The sequence below is a fragment of the Hemitrygon akajei genome, chromosome 12 (genome assembly GCF_048418815.1).
Source record: "Hemitrygon akajei chromosome 12, sHemAka1.3, whole genome shotgun sequence".
NCBI lineage: Eukaryota > Metazoa > Chordata > Chondrichthyes > Myliobatiformes > Dasyatidae > Hemitrygon > Hemitrygon akajei.
In genome coordinates, this window is record NC_133135.1 from 3,149,270 (window position 1) to 3,168,039 (window position 18,770).

The 18,770-nt window shown below is 45.8% G+C and overlaps 1 protein-coding gene across 5 annotated transcripts in view; it reads right to left on the reverse strand.

Annotated features, from left to right (window-relative positions):
* The window catches only part of tnni3k (TNNI3 interacting kinase), a 125,765-nt gene that overhangs the window by 59,970 nt on the left and 47,025 nt on the right, over nucleotides 1-18,770 (reverse strand). For all 5 annotated transcript variants that reach the window (XM_073062482.1, XM_073062479.1, XM_073062478.1 and 2 more), the window contains 8 exons: nucleotides 16,650-16,754; nucleotides 16,445-16,539; nucleotides 9,942-10,091; nucleotides 9,128-9,214; nucleotides 6,952-7,008; nucleotides 5,537-5,629; nucleotides 5,399-5,456; nucleotides 1,706-1,900 (listed from right to left, as the gene is read on the reverse strand). In XM_073062482.1, the coding sequence (XP_072918583.1) occupies nucleotides 1,706-1,900; nucleotides 5,399-5,456; nucleotides 5,537-5,629; nucleotides 6,952-7,008; nucleotides 9,128-9,214; nucleotides 9,942-10,091; nucleotides 16,445-16,539; nucleotides 16,650-16,754 (840 nt within the window). The remainder of the gene's footprint in view (nucleotides 1-1,705; nucleotides 1,901-5,398; nucleotides 5,457-5,536; nucleotides 5,630-6,951; nucleotides 7,009-9,127; nucleotides 9,215-9,941; nucleotides 10,092-16,444; nucleotides 16,540-16,649; nucleotides 16,755-18,770) is intronic.

Below are 18,770 nucleotides of genomic sequence, written 5' to 3' on the forward strand. Positions count from 1 at the left end.
ATATGAAAAAGAACAAATCACACAAACAGTGAAACACAAGCAAAATACACACAGGATATTAAATATCAAAATGCTGAGTTCCCGAGACGGTTGAGGAGTGACAGCCAGTTCAGTTTATTGCTGCGTCAATGAGAGCAGGCCACAGCCACACAGTTCTGCGCCTAAGCACCTTGATCAAATCACGCAAATAGCAAAAAAGATTCTGGTTTCATTCCCCCTTCCCAACAGATGCTGCTCGATTCAGAGCTCCTCCAGCATCTGCTGTCTCTTAAAAGATGTCCAAAATGCACTCTGCTACCATTCTCACCCATTTTGCCACCCAGACCTATCACTTCAACACTTCACTTTAGTTTACGGAAGATTCCCTTACTAGGATTGCTTGTGGTATTTATAAATCACCCGGAGGAAAATATGGATGGTGTGTTAGTAAGTTTGCAGTTGATATGAAAATCAGTTGTGTTATGGATAAGTGTAGAAGATCGGCAAAGAATACAGTGGGATTTACAGTAGATCAGTTGTAGGTATGGATGAAGAAATGGCAAGTAGAGTTTTGCATGGTCAAATGTGAGGTGTTGCACTTTGGGAGAACAAATGTAAAAAGACAGTATCATTGCTAATGGCAGAACCCTCAACAGTGTAGAAGAGCAGAGAAGTCTTGGGGTCCAAGTTCATAGTTCCATGAAATTGGCTACACAGGTCGATAGGGTGGTTAAGAAGGTCGGAGTGCTTGTTTTTATTAGTCAGAAGACAATTGGTAATGTTGCAATTTTATAAAACTCTGGTTAGACTACATCTGGAGTATTGATACAGTTCTGGTCACCCCACTAGAGGAAGGATGTTGAGGCTTTGGAGAGGTTTACCAGGCTACTGCCTTGATGAAAGGACATATGCTGTAACAGAAGGTTGGACAAACTTGGGTTGTTTCCTCTGGAATGGCAGAGGCTGATGAGATAGCTCAGAGGTTTATACGATTATGAGAGTAGACAGTCAATATCTTTTTCCCAGGGTTGAAATGTCTGATACCAGAGGGCATGTGTTTAAGGTGAGATGCGAGGGGCAAGTATCTTTAGAGAGTGTGGCGAGTGTTTGTAATGTGCTGCCTGGTTGGTGGAGACGGCAAATACAAGATAGCCATTCATGACACTCATATAGGCACTTGAATGGGCATCTCTCTTTATCTCACGCTCACTCTCTCTGTCTTACACAGACTGTCTCACTCTCTCTCACACACTCTCTTACAAATACAGACTCACAAACACACACAGTCTCTCACATTCTCTGTCCTACACACACTGTCTCAGAGACACACACTGTCTTAAACAGACTGTCTCACTCTCTCTCACACACTCTCTTACACATACAGTCTCACAAACACACAGCCTCTGTCTTACACACAGACTGTCTCACGCACAGCGCCCCCGTCTCGCAAACACTCTGTCTCTCACACTCTGTCTCACATGCGCACACTGTCTCTCACATATTGTCTCTAACACTCTGTCTTACACAAAGACTATCTCAAAAACAATCTGTCTCACACTCTATCTCTCTTCCATGCACACTTTCCCTTCCTGTCTCATACAGACACTCTTGTGACTGAAGACTGTTCCACAGGGCTAGGCCAGACAGCATGGGCTGAAGGGCCTGCTCCAGCTGGTAAACTCCATAAGAACAAAGCCCGGAGAAGGTTAGTGAGGAGAGGCCATACCTCTTCTGCTCATGTAGGAGGGAGAACAGGGAGCCACCGGAGATGTACTGAGTGACGATGGCGAACTGACTGGGGTCGCTGAGGCAGGCGCCGACGAACTGGATCACACATGGGTGGTTCAGACGGCAGAGGATGGACACCTCGCGGCAGAACATATCAACGTCAGACTTGGAGCAGAAGGTGTTGGCACGATATCTGGGGAGGAAGGAAGTTGCAGCAGTGAGCCACAGAGTCCTCAGTGAAGTCCAGGAACGACAGATATCAATAACGTAATGATAAGCCTAACGCTTTACAGTGCCAGCAATCAGTGCTCAATTACCACCACTGTCTGTAAGGAGTTTGTATATTTGCCCCATGTCCGCATAGTTTCCTCTGGGGGCTCTGGCTTCCTCCCACACCCCAAAAAGATGTATGGGTTAGGGTTATTGAGTTGCTGACATGCTGTGTTGGTGCTGGAAGCATGGTGGCACCTATGGGCTGCCCTCAGCACATCATAGATGACGATGAAAATGAAATGTTTCACTGTATGCTTTGATATTTCAATGTACATGTGACAAATAAAACTAATCTTGATTTAACTTTAAAATCCATGTACCTGTCCAAATGGCTTTAAATGTAACTGCATCCTCCTCAACCACTTCCTCTGACAGCTCGTTTCATATACCCACCACCCTCTGTGAAAAACATACCCCCCAGGTTACCATAAAGACCGTAAGACCATAAAACATAGGAGCAGATTTAGACCATCTGGCCCATCAAATCTGCTCCGCCATTTCATCATGGCTGATCCTTTTTCTTTATCTCCTCTTCAACCCCAGTTCCCGGCCTTCTCCCCGTAACCTTTGATGTCATGTCCAATCAAGAACCTATTAAATACATTAAATACACCCAACGACCTGGTCTACACAGCTGCATGTAGTAATAAATGCCTCAAATTCACCACCCTTTGGCTAAGGAAATTTCACCGCATCTCTGTTTTGAAAGGATGCCCCTCTATCCTGAGGCTGTCCACTCTTGTCCTAGACTCTCCCACCATGGGAAATATCCTTTCTACATCTACTCTGTCTAGGACAGGTCAACATTCAAAAGGTTTCAGTGAGATCCCCCCCATCCTTCTGAATTCCAGCGAGTACAGACCCAGAGCCATCAAACGTTCCTCATATAATAACCTTTTCATTCCTGGAATCATCCTTATGATAGATAGATAGATAGATAGATACTTTATTCATCCCCATGGGGAAATTCAACTTTTTTTTTTCCAATGTCCCATACACTTGTTGTAGCAAAACTAATTACATACAATACTTAACTCAGTAAAAAAATATGATATGCATCTAAATCACTATCTCAAAAAGCATTAATAATAGCTTTTAAAAAGTTCTTAAGTCCTGGCGGTTGAATTGTAAAGCCTAATGGCATTGGGGAGTATTGACCTCTTCATCCTGTCTGAGGAGCATTGCATCGATAGTAACCTGTCGCTGAAACTGCTTCTCTGTCTCTGGATGGTGCTATGTAGAGGATGTTCAGAGTTTTCCATAATTGACCGTAGCCTACTCAGCGCCCTTCGCTCAGCTACCGATGTTATACTCTCCAGTACTTTGCCCACGACAGAGCCCGCCTTCCTTACCAGCTTATTAAGACGTGAGGCGTCCCTCTTCTTAATGCTTCCTCCCCAACACGCCACCACAAAGAAGAGGGCGCTCTCCACAACTGACCTATAGAACATCTTCTGCATCTCACTACAGACATTGAATGACGCCAACCTTCTAAGGAAGTACAGTCGACTCTGTGCCTTCCTGCACAAGGCATCTGTGTTGGCAGTCCAGTCTAGCTTCTCTAGACCCTCTCCAATGACAGCACATCTTTTCTAAGATGAGCAGCCCAAAACTGTCACAATACTCAAGGTGAGGCCTCACCAGTGCCTCAGCATCACATCCCTGCTCTTGTATTCTAGACCTCTTAAAATGATGCTAAAATGGCATTTGCCTTCCTCATCACCAACTCAACCTGCAAGTTAACCTTCAGGGTGTTCTGTACAAGGACTCCCAAGTCCCCTTGCATCTCAGATTCCTGGATTTTCTCCCTGTTTTGAAAATAATCGGCATATTTATTTCTATTACCAAACTGCATGACCATGCATTTTCCAACATGCTATTTCATTTGCCACTTTCTTGCTCGTTCTCCTAATTTGTCTAAGTCTTTCTGCATCCTACCTGTTTCCTCAACACTACCTGCCCCTTCACCAATCTTCGTATCATCCGCAAACTTGGCAACAAAGCCATCTATTCCATCATCTAAATCATTTATATACAGCATAAAAAAAAGTGGTTCCAACACTGACGCCTGCGGAACATCACTTGTCACTGGCAGCCAACCAGGAAAGGATCCTTCTATTCCCTCTCACTGCCTCCTACGAATCAGCCAATGCTCTAACCATGTTAGCAACTTTTCTGCAATACCACGGGCTCTTAACTTGGTAAGCAACCTCATGTGTGACACCTTGTCAAAGGCCTTCTGAATCCCCTTTATCTATCCTACTTGTAATCTCCTCAAAGAATTCCAATAGATTCATCAGGCAGGATTTTCTCTGAAGGAAACCATGCGGACTTTGTACAAACTTCTCCTGTGTCACCAAGTACTCCATCACCTCATCTTTAACAATTGACTGCAACATCTTCCCAACCACTCAGGTCAGGCTAACTGCTCTATATTTTCCTTCCTGCTGCCTTCTTCCTTTCTTAAAGACTGGAGTGACGTTTGCAATTTTCCAGACCTCTGGCACCATGCCAGAGTCCGATGATTTTTGAAAGATCATTTCTAATGCCACCACAATCTTTAATGCTACCTCTTTCAGAAACCTAGGGTGCAGTTCCTCTGGTCCAGGTGACTTATGTACCTTTAGGTCTTTCAGCTTTTTGAGCATCTTCTCTCTTGTAATAGTAATTGCACCCACTTCTCTTCCTTCACACAGAACAACATCAGGCATACTGCCAGTGTCTCCACAGTGAAGACAATGCAAAATACTCATTTAGTTCATCAGCCATCTCCTTGTCCCCCATTATTATTTCTCCTGCCTCATTTTCTAGCGGTCCTATATCCACTCTCATTTCTCTTATTTTTAACATTATTGAAAAAACTTTACTATCCACTTTGATATTATTTACTAGTTTGCTTACCTATTTCATCTTTTCCTTCTAATGTTTTTTTAGTTGCTCTCTGAAGGTTTTTAAAAACTTCCCAATCCTCTATTTTCCCACCAATTTTTGCTTTGTTGTATGCCCTTTCCTTTTGCTTTTACAATTGCTTTGACTTCCCTTGTCAGCCACAGTTGTGCTATTTACATCTTTATGCTCTCATCGTAACCATCTCTACCACTTCCTCTGACAGCTCCAAAAGTCTCACCATGCCTCTGGTGCCAACAGAGCATACCCACAACTTACTAACCCTAACCCGTACGTTTATGTACTGGGAGGAGACCAGAGCACCCAGACGAGACCCATGGGGTCTGAGAGAGAATATACAAACTCCTTACAGACAACAGTAGGAACTGAACCCTGATTGGTGATGGCTGGTGCTGTAACGCGATTGTGCTAACTGCTACATTACTATGTTGCCCATAAACAACTGTTATCAATACCATGGTCTGAGATCGTTCAGCGGCCCACAACGTCGCTGCTTCAGGTGGCATCTCACCTTTTAATGGCAACAATTTTATTCCGGCACCTTCCTTTGTAAACCTTGCCGAAGGAACCTGAGGGACGGAGAGCAGACAACATGTCAGTGTCACCTTCCACAGAAGCCCCCCTCCCTCCCACCACTGGCATTCCTGACCTGATCCGATGATTTCATGGAACTCAATGTCAGACAGCTGTAGGTGGAAATGAGACGGAAGGCTGCCTCGAAGGAGCAGGATGTCCGCTTTCTCTGCCAGGGAGAGAGACCATATCACAATAAGACATGGGAGCAGAATTAGGTAATTTGGCCCATCGAGTCTGATTTGCTATTCCATCGTGGCTGATTTATTATCCCTCCCGCCATCTCCCCATAACCTTTGACGCACTGACTAATCAAAACCCTATCAACCTCTGCTTTAAAGACGCCCAATAAGGTGGCCTCCACAGCAATGAATTCCATGAATACCCTCTGGCTAAAGAAATTCCTCCTCAATCTTTGTTCTAAGGGATGTCACTCTAGCCTGAATTGGTGTCTTCTGGTCCTAGACTCCCCCATTGTAGGGAACATCCTCTCCACAGTCACTCTATCTAGGTCTTTCAATATTCAATAGGTTTCAACTAGATCATAAAATATTGAAATGTACTGTGAAATGCATCATTTACATCAACAACCAACACAATCTGAGGATGTGCTGGAGGCTCAGTGAATCTGCTCACCCTGCATCTGGTGCCAACATAGCATGCCCACAGCTCACTAGCCCTGACCCATATGTCTGGAATGTGGAAGGAATCATCTACATCCACTCTATCTAGGCCTTTCAATATTTGATTGGTTTCAATGAGATTGCTCCTCATTCTTCCAAACTCCAGCAAGTACAGAGTCGCAAGTTGCTCCTCATATGTTAATCCTATCATCCTCATTTCTCCTGAGCCTAAGAAGTGAAGGGAGAAGACTCTGGCATGAAACAGTCAATTTCAACCCTGTATGTTGCTATAAATCAGCAGTGCAGCAGATAGTGCTCATTGACCCAGAGAGCCAGGTTTGATCCCGACCACCAATGCTGTCTGTCTGAAGTTTGTACGTTCTCCATGTGACTGCATGGATTTCCCCGGGTGATCCGATTCCCTCCCATATGCAAAGATGTGGGTTAATTGTTCACTGTAAATTATCCCCAGTGTGTGGGTGAGGTATGGAATCCGGGGGTAGTTGATGGGAATATGGGGAAGGATAAAATGAGGAAAACAAGAGATTCTGCAGATGCTGGAAACATTGATCAATGCTGGAGGAACTCAGTTGATCAGGCAGCATCTATGGAAATGAATAAACAGTTGATGCTTCGGGCTGAGACCTTTCTTCCTGAATAAAATGGAATCAGTGTCGGACTGGTGTCAGAGGATCAGGGCAATGCTCATTACGGACTTGATGAGCCGATAGGTTGGCTTTTGTGCTGAGTGACTCTGAAACAAGAGGCATGAAGTTCCAGTGGAGGACGGGAGTTTGTGATGTGGAGGAAATATGCTGGTTACCATGGTGATTGAGAGAACACGATACACAAACCTCACTCCACTCACCTTTCGTCATGCTCTTGATCTTCCCCAGCGGTGATGGAACGGAGACGTAGGAACCGTCTGCAAGAGAGAGGAGGCTGGTTTTACACCAAATGCATGGACTCAGATAGTCCACTCAGCCTGACTCCTCCATCCCTGAAACTCCTCCTGTCCCTCCTCTCCTCCCTCCAGCTTCCGTGTCCGTATAATCCAAGCCCTCCTGTTCCAAATACATCCTGCACCTTTCCCTTGGAAGCTGCAGGCAAAGTTGATGAAATTGACTAGCTCAGCATGGGTGCAGGAAGAAGCAGCAATATAGTGTAGGAAGTGTTGGGCAGCGATACCAGTGTAGGTTTGGAACATTGACTGTTCTACATAGTTTTCCCTCCAACTTCCACCCTGCCCTCAAATTTACTTGGTCTATTTCTGACACCTCTCTCAATCCCTCTATCTCCATCTCCGGAGACGGTCTGTCTTTCTACTGATAACTTTTATAAGACCGCTGACACTCACAGCTATCTTGACTATAACTTTTCCCACTTGTAAAACTGCCATTCCCTTTCCTTAGTTCCTCTCTCTCTGCTTTCAGGATAAGGCTTTTCATTTCAGAACAACTCAAAGATAGGGGCTTCCCTTGCTGCCCCATCAATGCTGCCTTCACCCACATCTCTTCCTTTTTGCACACATCTGCCCTCACCCCATCCTCCTGCCACACTATCAGATAGGGTTCCTCTTGTCCTCACCCACCACCCCACAAAACTCTGCATCCACCACATAATTCTCTGTGACTTCCGCCATCTCCAGTGCCCCCCCCCTTCATGGTCTTCTGTCCTCTCATTTCAGATTCCCCTTCTCCTGCCCTTTCTTTTCCACCAATCAACTTCCCAGCTCTTTACTTCACCCCTCCTCTTCTTCTGATTTCACCCTATCACTGGCCAGCTTGTATTTCTTCCTCCCCTCTCCCACCTTCTTCCCTCTTCCTTTCCGGTCCTGATGAAGAGTCTTGACTTGAAACATTGCCTGTTTACTCCATCCATAGATGCTGCCTGACAGGCTGAGCTCCTCAGACGCATTGTGTACATTGCTCTAGATTCCCAGAAGCTGCAGTATTTGGGGTGTCTCTGCTTTTATGTTGCCCTGTGAGCTGGTCAAATTTTCCACATCTGGCCCACAGTTCTCTAAATCTCTCCTATCCATGCACTTATCCAGATGCTTTTCAATATTGCTAACGTGTGCACAATTTCTACAGATGTACCACGGAGAGCATCTGACTGCGTGCATCACCGTCTCATATGGAGGGGCAACTTAAAAGAATTGGAAAAAGCTGCAGAAAGATTCAAACTCATCCAGCTCCATCATGGGCACTAGTCTCCCCAGCATTGAGGACACCTTCAAAAGGTGATGCCTCAAAAAGGTGGCATCCATCAACTGAAGTCCACCACCACCCAGGTCAAGCCCTCTTCTCATTGCTACCATCAGAGAGGAGGTACAGGAGTCTGAAGACACACACTCAACGTTTCAGGAACAGTTTCTTCCCCCCCACCATCAGATTTCTGAATGGACAGTGAACCCATGAACATTACCTCACTACTTTTTTCTTTATTTGCTCTTTTTTTGCACTAATTATCTAATTTATATATATTAAAAAGTTTTAATTTATATATTTTGTTGTGTTGGCGCATGGCCAAGTGGTTAACGTGTTGGTCTAGTGCTCTGACGGTCACTAGTTCGAGCCTCAGCTGAGGCAGCGTGTTTTGTCCTTGAGCAAGGCACTTAACCACACATTGCTCTGTGACAACACCGGTGTCAAGCTGTATCAGCCCTTGCCCTTCCCTTGGACAACTTTGGTGGCTTGGAGAGGGGCGATTTGCAGTACGGGCAACTGCCGGTCTCCCATGCAACCCTGCCCAGGCCTGCGCCTTGGAAACTTTCCTATATATATATATTGTTATTATGTATTGCAATGTACTGCTGTCACAAAACAAATTTCATGACATATGCTAGATCTGATTCTGCCAGCTCATCCCAATATGAACCAGCCTCTGTGTTTCTGAGAGAGAATCGCAGAGAGAGAGCAGAAAACTCTGACACAAATGTTGAGGTGAATTCTGACCCAGTTCATTGAGGATACCAGTGATCCAGAGGCTGTGAAATGAGAATGATCTGTGTTTCTGGGGAGGAGGTTTTCTGCCAGACTCACCTCCTCCAGGCTGCGAGTACTCGTTGCAGGGAGATTCATCCTGAGGCCGTTTATAATGTTTCAGCAAGGTCACAATAGCATCGTGGCCTGGAGATCGAACAGCAGCGTTAGCTGTGGAATTCTCCAATCCACAATGGCATTTACAGTGAAACAACCACTGACCCTCCCTTACAACCTTCCCACAGTGTGACGCCCCCCAGCACTGCCCCTCCCACAGTGTGACCCACCCTCAGTACCACCCCTCCCACAGTGTGATCCCCCCAGCACCGCCCCTCCCACAATGTGACCCCCCTCAATACCACCCCTGCCACAGTGTGACCCCCCTCAATACCACCCCTCCCACAGTGTGACCCTCCCTCAGTACCACCCCTCCCACAGTGTGACCCTCTCAGTACCATCCCTCCCACAGTGTGACCCTCCCTCAGTACCACCCCTCCCACTGTGACCCTCCCTCAGTACCCCCCTCCCATAGTGTGACTCTCCCTCAGTACCCCTCCCACAGTGTGACTCTCCCTCAGTACCCCTCCCAGTGTGACTCTCCCTCAGTACCCCCCTCCCATAGTGTGACTCTCCCTCAGTACCCCTCCCACAGTGTGACTCTCCCTCAGTACCCCTCCCACAGTGTGACCCTCCCTCAGTACCCCCCTCCCATAGTGTGACTCTCCCTCAGTACCCCCCCTCCCACAGTGTGACCCTCCCTCCATACCACCTCTTTGGCACTGGGGTTGCCCAAGTCTCTGAATCACTCATGTCAGCCTCCAGCTCAGTATCTCCCTACTGTAGCCACTGACCGTCTCTCCTGGCAGTGACTCACCTTTCTCGTACGCCCACATCAGGCATGTCTGCTCGTCCTTCTCTCCGCTGGAGCGACTGGGGTCGGTCGCCACCAGGTTCATGTCAGCCCCTCTGTCCAGCAGGAACTGTACCAGCCGAATATGGCCATGGTAGCAGGCACTATGCAGCCCTGGTGTGGATTGAGATCAGGGACATCAGTGACCCTCAGCAAAGCCAGCACAGCCACCGATGCTCCAGCCTATCAATGTTACCCCTCATATTACACAGCAACGTACTCGCGTTCTCAGTGAACGTAGTGCAGGGAGCATGATTTAAGCTGATAGATAGATAGATGGATTGATCAATACCTTGTTGATCCCAAAGGAAATTACCGTGTCATATGCACAAATATACAAATATTAGAAGAGAAGAAAGAATAAATAAACAACTAAACACATTGATGAAGGAAGAGCAGTAGATGTAGTGTATATGGATTTTAGCAAGGCATTTGACAAGCCCATGTAAGGCTTATTGAGAAAGTAAGGAGGCATGGGATCCAAGGGGACATTGCTTTGTGGATCCAGAACTGGCTTGCCCTCAGAAGGCAAAGACTGGTTGTAGACGGGTCATATTCTGCATGGAGGTCAGTGACCAGTGTTAGCCTCAGGGATCTGTTCTGGAACCCTTACTCTTCATGATTTTTATAAATGACCTGGATGAGGAAGTGAAGGGATGGGTTAATAAGCTTGCTGATGACACAAAGGTTGGGGGTGTTGTGGATAGTGTGGAGGGCTGTCAGAGGTTACAACGGGACATTGATAGGATGCAAAACTGGGCTGAGAAGTGGCAGATGGAGCTCAACCCAGATAAGTGTGAAGTGGTTCATTTTGGTAGGTCAAATATGATGGCAGAATATGGTATTGATGGTAAGACTCTTGGCAGTGTGGAGGATCAGAGGGATCTTGGGGTCCGAGTCCATAGGCCGCTCAAAGCAGCTGCGCAGGTTGACTCTGTGGTTAAGAAGCCATATGGTGTATTGGCCTTCATCAATTGTGGGATTGAGTTTAGGAGCCGAGAGTTAATGTTGCAGCTATATAGGACCCTGGTCAGACCCCACTTGGAGTACTGTGCTCAGTTCTGGTCGCCTCACGACAGGAAGGACGTGGAAGCCATAGAAAGGGTGCAGAGGAGATTTACAAGGATGTTGCCTGGATTGGGGAGCATACCTTATGAGAATAGGTTGAGTAAACAAGGCCTTTTCTCCTTGGAGCGACGGAGGATGAGAGATGTGTATAAGTTGATGAGAGGCATTGATCGTGCGGATAGTCAGAGGCTTTTTCCCAGTGCTGAAATGGCTGCCACAAGAGGGCACAAGTTTAAGGTGCTTGGGAGCAGGTACAGAGGAGATGTCAGGGGTAAGGTTTTTTTTTAAAAAACACAGAGAGTGGTGAGTGCATGGAATGGGCTGCTGGCAACATTGGTGGAGGCGGATACAATAGGGTCTTTTATGAGACTTTTGGATAGGTACATGGAGCTTAGAAAAATAGAGGGCTATGGGTAACCCCAGTAATTTCTAAGGTAGGGACGTGTTTGGCACAACTTTGCAGGCCGAAAGGCCTGTATTATGCTGTAGGTTTTCTTATGTTTCTAGGTTTCTAATAAGTTGCCTTAAACAGTCTAACAAGGAGGAGCTGATCACATCCCAAGCTATAGTTTGACTCATTATAGAACCTAATGGCCAAGGGTAAGAATGACCTCATATAGCATTCTTTGGAATCAAAATTAAAACCTTCTTTTGACTGGCGGAAGGTACAGGGGAGATGCCAGAGGAAGCAGCTTTGCAGAGAGAGTGGTAAGAGCACAGAACGTTGTGGTAGAGGAGACATTTAAGAGACTCTTAGATAGGCACATGGATGATAGCAAAATGGAGGTTTATGTAGGAGAGAACGATTAGATTGATCTTTAAAAGGTCAGAACAATATCGTGGGCTGAAGTATCTATACTGTGCTGTCGTGTTCTTTTCTATGTTCCAATCGAGTGCAGGAAATGGAGATTACAGGGATTGTGGGAAACGGTCCAGAGTGAGCGATAGCAAGTCCCGGTACGACAGATATCAAAGGGATATCGGTAACATAGCGGTGAGCTTAACGCTTTACAGCGTCAGCAACCTGGGTTCAATTCCCATTGCTGTCTGTGAAGAGCTTGCATGTTCTCCTCCTGAATGCATGGGTTTCCTTCCTTGTCCAAAGACATAGGCGTTAGTACGTTAATTGGACACGTGGGTGTAATTGGTCAGTGCAGGCCCATTGGACCAGATGGACTTGTTACCATATTGTATCTCTAAATGAACATTTAAAATAATATCACTGGGTGGGTAAGGAGACAAGGAAGCTTGTGGTACACAGCTGTGTAGAATTCTGTCAGAGTGCAGAATACCATACACATTCCACCTCAGGCCATTGTCAATCGGGCTCTAGATGATCTGAGCAACAAGCACGAAACAGCACACCCTAACACCTTCACTGTCGTTTTGGAGATTTTAACCAGGCCAGTCTGAAAAAGTCACTAAACAATTACCATCAACAGATCGCTTGCAATACCTGAGGAAACTGGATCATTGTTACACTACCATTACACACTATTCCATGCCCTCACTTCAGGAATTCTAATCACCTGGCTGTACTTCTACTCCCTGAGTATAGGCAGAGACTGAAGACTGCAGCACCAGTAGTGAGGACCAAAGTGGTATAGACAAGGGAATCACAAGACCGCCTACAGGATTGCTTCGAATTGCTGGACTGGACTATATTCAGGCATTCATCTTTGAATACAGATGAGTATGCTGTAGTTGTGCCTACAAAGACTTGCTGCACGTTCCCTAACCAAAAGCTGTGGATGAACCAGGAGGTACGTCATCTGCTGAAGGTTAGATCTGTGGCATTCAAATCTGGCGACCCAGGTTTGTACCAGAAAACCAGGTATGAATTGCAGAGCTATTTCAAGGGCAAAGTGACAATTTTGAACAAGGTTGGAGGCAACATTGGATGTATGACAACTCCAGCAGGGTTTGCAAGACATTACTTTCTGCAAAGCGAAACCCAATAGCATAAATGCTTCACTACCAGATGAACTCAACACTGTCTATGCCCGCTTTGAAAGGGAGAACACAACTACAGCTGTGAAGATCCCTGCTGCACCTGATGACCCTGTGATCTCTGTCTCAGAAGCCGATGTTAGACTGTCTTTAAAACCCTTGCAAGGCGGAAGGCCCCAATAGAATACCTGGTAAGGCTCTGAAAACTTGTGCCAACCAACTGGTGAGAGTATTCAAGAACATCTTCAACCTCTCACTGCTACGGGCAGAAGTTCCCACTTGTTTCAAAAAAGGCAACAATTATATCAGTGCCTAAGCAGAATAATGTGAGCTGCTTTAATGACTATCACTCGGTAGCACTCACATCGACAGTGATGAAATGCTTTGAGAGGTTGGTCATGACTAGACTGAACTCCTGCCTCAGCAAGGACCTGGACCCACTGCAATTTGCCTATTGCCACCATAGGTTAATGGCAGATACAATCTCAATGGCTCTTCACACAGCCTTAGACTACCTGGACAACACAAACACCTATGTCAGGATGCTGTTCATCGACCATAGCTCAGCATTAAACATCATCATTCCCACAATCTTGATTGAGAAGTTACAGAACCTGAGCCTCTGTACCTCCCTCTACAATTGGATCCTCGACTTCCTAACCAGAAGACCACAATCTGTGTGGATTGGTGATAATATCTCCTCCTCGCTGACGATCAACACTGGTGCACACCAGAGGTGTGTGCTTAGCCCACTGCTCTACTCTCTATATACTCATGACTGTGTGGCTAGGCATAACTCAAATACCATCTATAAATTTGCTGATGATACAACCATTCTTGGTAAAATCTCAGATGGAGACAAGAGGGCGTACAGGAGTGAGATATACCAACTAGTGGAGTGGTGCCGCAGCAACAACCTTGTATTTAATGTCAGTAAAACGAAAGAGCTGATTGTGGACTTCAGGGAGGGCAAGTCAAAATGACACATACCAATCCTCATAGAGGGATCAGAAGTGGAGTGAGTGAGCAGCTTCAAATTCCTGGGAGTCAAGATCTCTGAGGACCTAACCTGGTCCCGACTTATCAATGCAGTTATAAAGAAGGCAAGACAGTGACTATACTTCATTAGGAGTTTGAAGAGATTTGGTAAGTCAACAAATACACTCAAAAACTTGTATTGATATACCTTGTTGAGCATTCTGACAGGCTGCATCATTGTCTGGTATGGAGGGGCTACTGCACAGGACCGAAAGAAGCTGCAGAAGGTTGTAAATCTAGTCAGCCCCATTTTGGGTACTAGCCTACAAAGTACCCAGGATATCTTCACGGAGCGGTACCTCAGAAAGGCAGGTTCCATTATTAAGGACCTCCAGCTCCCAGGGCTTGCCCCTTTCTCACTGTTATCATCAGGTAGGAGATACAGAAGCCTGAAGGCACACACTCAGCGATTCAGGAACAGCTTCTTCCCCTCTGCAATATACATATACTGCAATTTATTTATGTTTTTTCTTCTATATTATGTATAGTATTGAACTGCTGCTGCTGCTAAGTTAACAAATTTCACGACACATGCTGGTGATAATAATCTTGATTCTGATTCTAAGTGAAGGGGCCATATAAAAAGAAATTAGGAGAGCAAAGAGGACTGAAGTATAACTACCTGGTAAGATTAAGAAAAGTCCTGAGCATCTATGTTTCATTTTACAGGTATGTAAGAGGGAAAAAGAAACATATGTAAGGTTTAGGAAACTGGAATCAGATAGGGGCTTTAAGGAATATAAAGAGATCAGGAGAGAACTTAAAACAGGGCATCAGAGAATTAGGCTCTCTAATGTTTGCTCTGTGCTGCCCTCCAGTGTTCACTCAGTGGAAGGACAAGCTTGACCAGGACAACATACCAAAATCACAAACAGGAGAAAATGTGCAGATGCTGGAAATCCAAGCAACACACTCAAAATGCTGGAGGAACTCAGCAGGCCAGGCAGCATCTATGGAAAAGAGCACAGTTGATGTTTTGGGTCAACTATACTCTTTTCCTAGATGTTGCCTGACCTGCTGAGTTCCTCCAGCATTTTGTGTGTGTATACCATCAATTTAGTCATGTCACTCAGGGATGGGCTATATTATTACTATTTTTCTTTGTGACTTTTTTTCCCTATAATCATAACCATCTATGCTATTTGTACTGTGTGTTATTAGTTTTGTGTTTTGCACCTTGGCACCAAAGGAACATTGTTTCATTTGGCTATATTCATGTGTGGTTGAATGATAATTAAAGTTGAATTTGAGGATGGGTTAGAATGACTTTGAAATATCCTTGGTGGGGAGAATCGAGAATCCCGGGATATTTTATAAATTCATTAAAAGACAAGAGATTCATAAGGGAGAGGGTAGGACCACTCAAGGGGAAAGTGGGGTATTTATGCCTGGAGCCAAATGATGAGGGTGGGAGAACTAAATGATAGTTTCTTTATGTATTCACCAAGGAGAAGGATATAAAGGAGAGGGAGTTCAGGGAGGGGGTGCTGATACTCAAGGCTGTTGATATCAGGATGTGGTGGCTTTGCATCTCTTTAAGAACATTAAAGTGGCTAATTTCCCAGGGCCAGTGGGATCTATCCCAGGTTATTGAGAGAGGTGAGGGAGGAGACTGCAGGGGTGTTGAAAGATCTTTGTCTCGTCTTTAGCTATAGCTTTGGTTTTCCTCCATCCCTCTGGGCCAATGTTTTTGTTTTGTTAAAGAAATGCAGTAGAATGAACCAGCAACAATGGGCTGGTGATTCTTAATGATTAGCGACAAGGATTCCACTAATTCTTAAGGATAGAATTTGCTCACATCTGGAAAAGCACAGACTTTTTAGAGATAACATGCATGGCTTTGTGTGAGGAAAGTCATGTCTTACTCCTTAAACAGTTTATTTGAGGAGGTGATGAAGATGAGGACAGGACAGAGGATGTTGTTTACATGGACATTAGCAAGGCCTTTGACAAGAAGATCAATATCCATGGAGACTCGGTGGATAGGATTCAAAATTGACTTGGCCATAGAAGTGGTAAAGTATGTGATTCTGACTGAAGATCTAATACCGCTGGTGTTCTGCAACAGACTCTGCGGCTTACCTGGATGTCACTAAGTCCAGGTGTCCAAAACCAAGAGGGAGAAACTTAGTGTGAGCAGGAAGACACTGAGTGAAGATCCGTGGTGGAATATTTGCCCCTAGAGAGGGGTTGGATTCTGGAACTCACTAACTCAGGGGGAAAGGTGGAGGCAGATTGCCTCACAACATTGAACAAGCATCTGGAAGAGCACCTGAATCAGCAAGGCAGGGAAAGGTGCAGACCAAGTGCTGGAATTGGGTTGGTATGGGGGGGATGGGTGGGAGGAATATGATGGGCTGAAGGGCATATCTGTGTGCAGGAGGACTCACTGACACCACAAATTCTCTCACCAGTGTGTCCGTCCCTCCCCTGGTGGTTTATACTCATGGCGTTCTGGTTGATTAGAAACTCCACCAGCTCGATGTTTTTGCCATAGGTGCAGGAGCTGCAGACAAGAAGGGAAAGGATAAGAGCTCGGGTGGTCAGACTTGGGATGCTGGGGAGAGGCTGAGGTGGAAGCTGGAAGGTCGAAGGTTCTGACCGAGTGACACCCACCTGTGGAAAGAGGTTTCACTGAAGATGTTCTCCTTGGTCAGGCTCTCTGTCCCCGAGAGGCGGATCAGTTCAGTGGCCACTTCCATTTTACCATTGTAACAGGCCCTGAGGGATGAACAGCAGCAGTGATTCCTCCACCCACACACTGTAAAGCCAGCACCAGTTGGCTATTCAGCCCTAGGTTCTCACTAGCCTCCCCAGCACCCAGGACACTTTCAAAAGGCGATGCCACAAAAAGGCAGTGTCAATCATTAAGGACCCCCATCAGCCAGGACATGCCCTCTTCTCATTGTTATCATCAGGGAGGAGGTACAGGAGCCTGAAGACACACACTCAATGATTCAGGAACAGCTTCTTCCCCTCCATCAGATTTCTGAATGGACAATGAACCCATGAACACTACCTCAATATTTTTTCTTTCTCATTTGCACTCTACTTATTTAATTTTCTTACTGTGATTTACAGTTTTTATTATATATTGTATGCACTGCTGCTGTAAAACAACAGATTTCATAACATACTGTATGCCAGTGATATTAACCCCGATTCTGATCCTGATCCGTCTGCCATCACAGGAGACTTGAAGGTAGCTCAGCCTTTCTCCTTTGTGCTGGTGTTCTGGTTTCATACCAGACCCTTTCCAACCCCCACCTCCTCCTCCCTAGACCATTACTCCCCTTGACCAACCCTACCACCCATTCCCTCTGTCCTCCAGATGGAACTCCTTTGCAATTGCTCATTGGAACTGCTGAAGGGGACAGACCTGGGTCTCCAGCCCCCTGCTCAGAGTGGAGTTAGGAGGGGAAGAGGAGGGGAAGAGGCCCAAGAGGAGGAACAGGACTGCCCCCAGAGCCCCTCTTGATTACCAGCTCTAGGGAATGAAAGGTTTAACCTCATGCGGAGCATTTGATAGCTCTGGACTTGTACTCGCTGAAGTTTAGAAGCATGAGGGGGTTACTCATTGAAACCTATTGAATACTGAAAGGTCCAGATAGAGTGGATGTGGAGAGGATGTTGCCGATAGTGGGGAAGTCTAGGACCAGAAAGCACAGCCTCAGAATACAGGGACATCCTTTTAGAACAGAAATTAGGAGGAATTTCTTTCGGCAAAAGTTGGCAAATCTGTGGAATTCATTGCTATAGATGGCTGTGGAAACTAAGTCATTGGGTGTATTTAAAGTGGAGGTTGACATGTTCTTGGTTAGTGAGGGCATTAAAGGTTACAGACGAAGGCAGGAAAATGGGGTTGAGAGGGATAGCACGATTGAATGGGCCAAATGGCCTAATGTCTTATGATATTAACACCGAGCAGTCTCAGCTTTGACCTTCAGACCAGTGGTAATTTTGTGGGATGAGAGCAATACAGATCCACCCACACCCTCATGGAAGGAGGGGCTTCCTGCCAGCTTGAATGAGGTCCAACATGTCCTGGCTCAGAACCAGGGTCTGAGACCCTTCCTACTTGTCAAGTTCAAATTTATTGTCATCTGACTGGCCAAATGAACAGCCAAATGAAACAACATTCCTCTAGACCACGGTGCACCCAGAAAACATAGATCCCACACAGCACATAAAGCAAAGCATTGCCATAAATCAGTTAATAAAATTTAATTCAAAATGCAGTAAAGAGTAAACAGCTCGCTGTCCTAGTAATGAGACCTCGGTGGTGGCAGGGTATTTATCAGTCTCACAGCCTGCGGGAAGAAGCTGTTACCCAGTCCAGTCCCAGTCCTGATGCTCCTGTACCTCCTTCCTGATGGTAGTGAGTCAAAGAGACTGTGGGATGGGTTGCAGGGATCCTCAACAATCCTTCGGGTCCTTTGCATACAACGGTCCCAGTAAATGTTACATAGCACACAACACAGTCACATAACAGGCCCTTCAGCCCAACTTATCTTTGCTGACCAAGATTCCCATTCAAGCAAGTCCTATTTGCCTGGGTTTGACCCACATCCCTCTAGACCTTTCTTATCTATGTTTCTGATCCAAGGGTCCTTAAACATTGCAATTGTATTCACCTCTACCACCATCTCCTCTGGCAACTCAGTCTTTACCATATTCATTGGGTCAGATCCTATGCCAAACCCACAAATAGGTTTGCACACAGAGCGGGGAACAGGC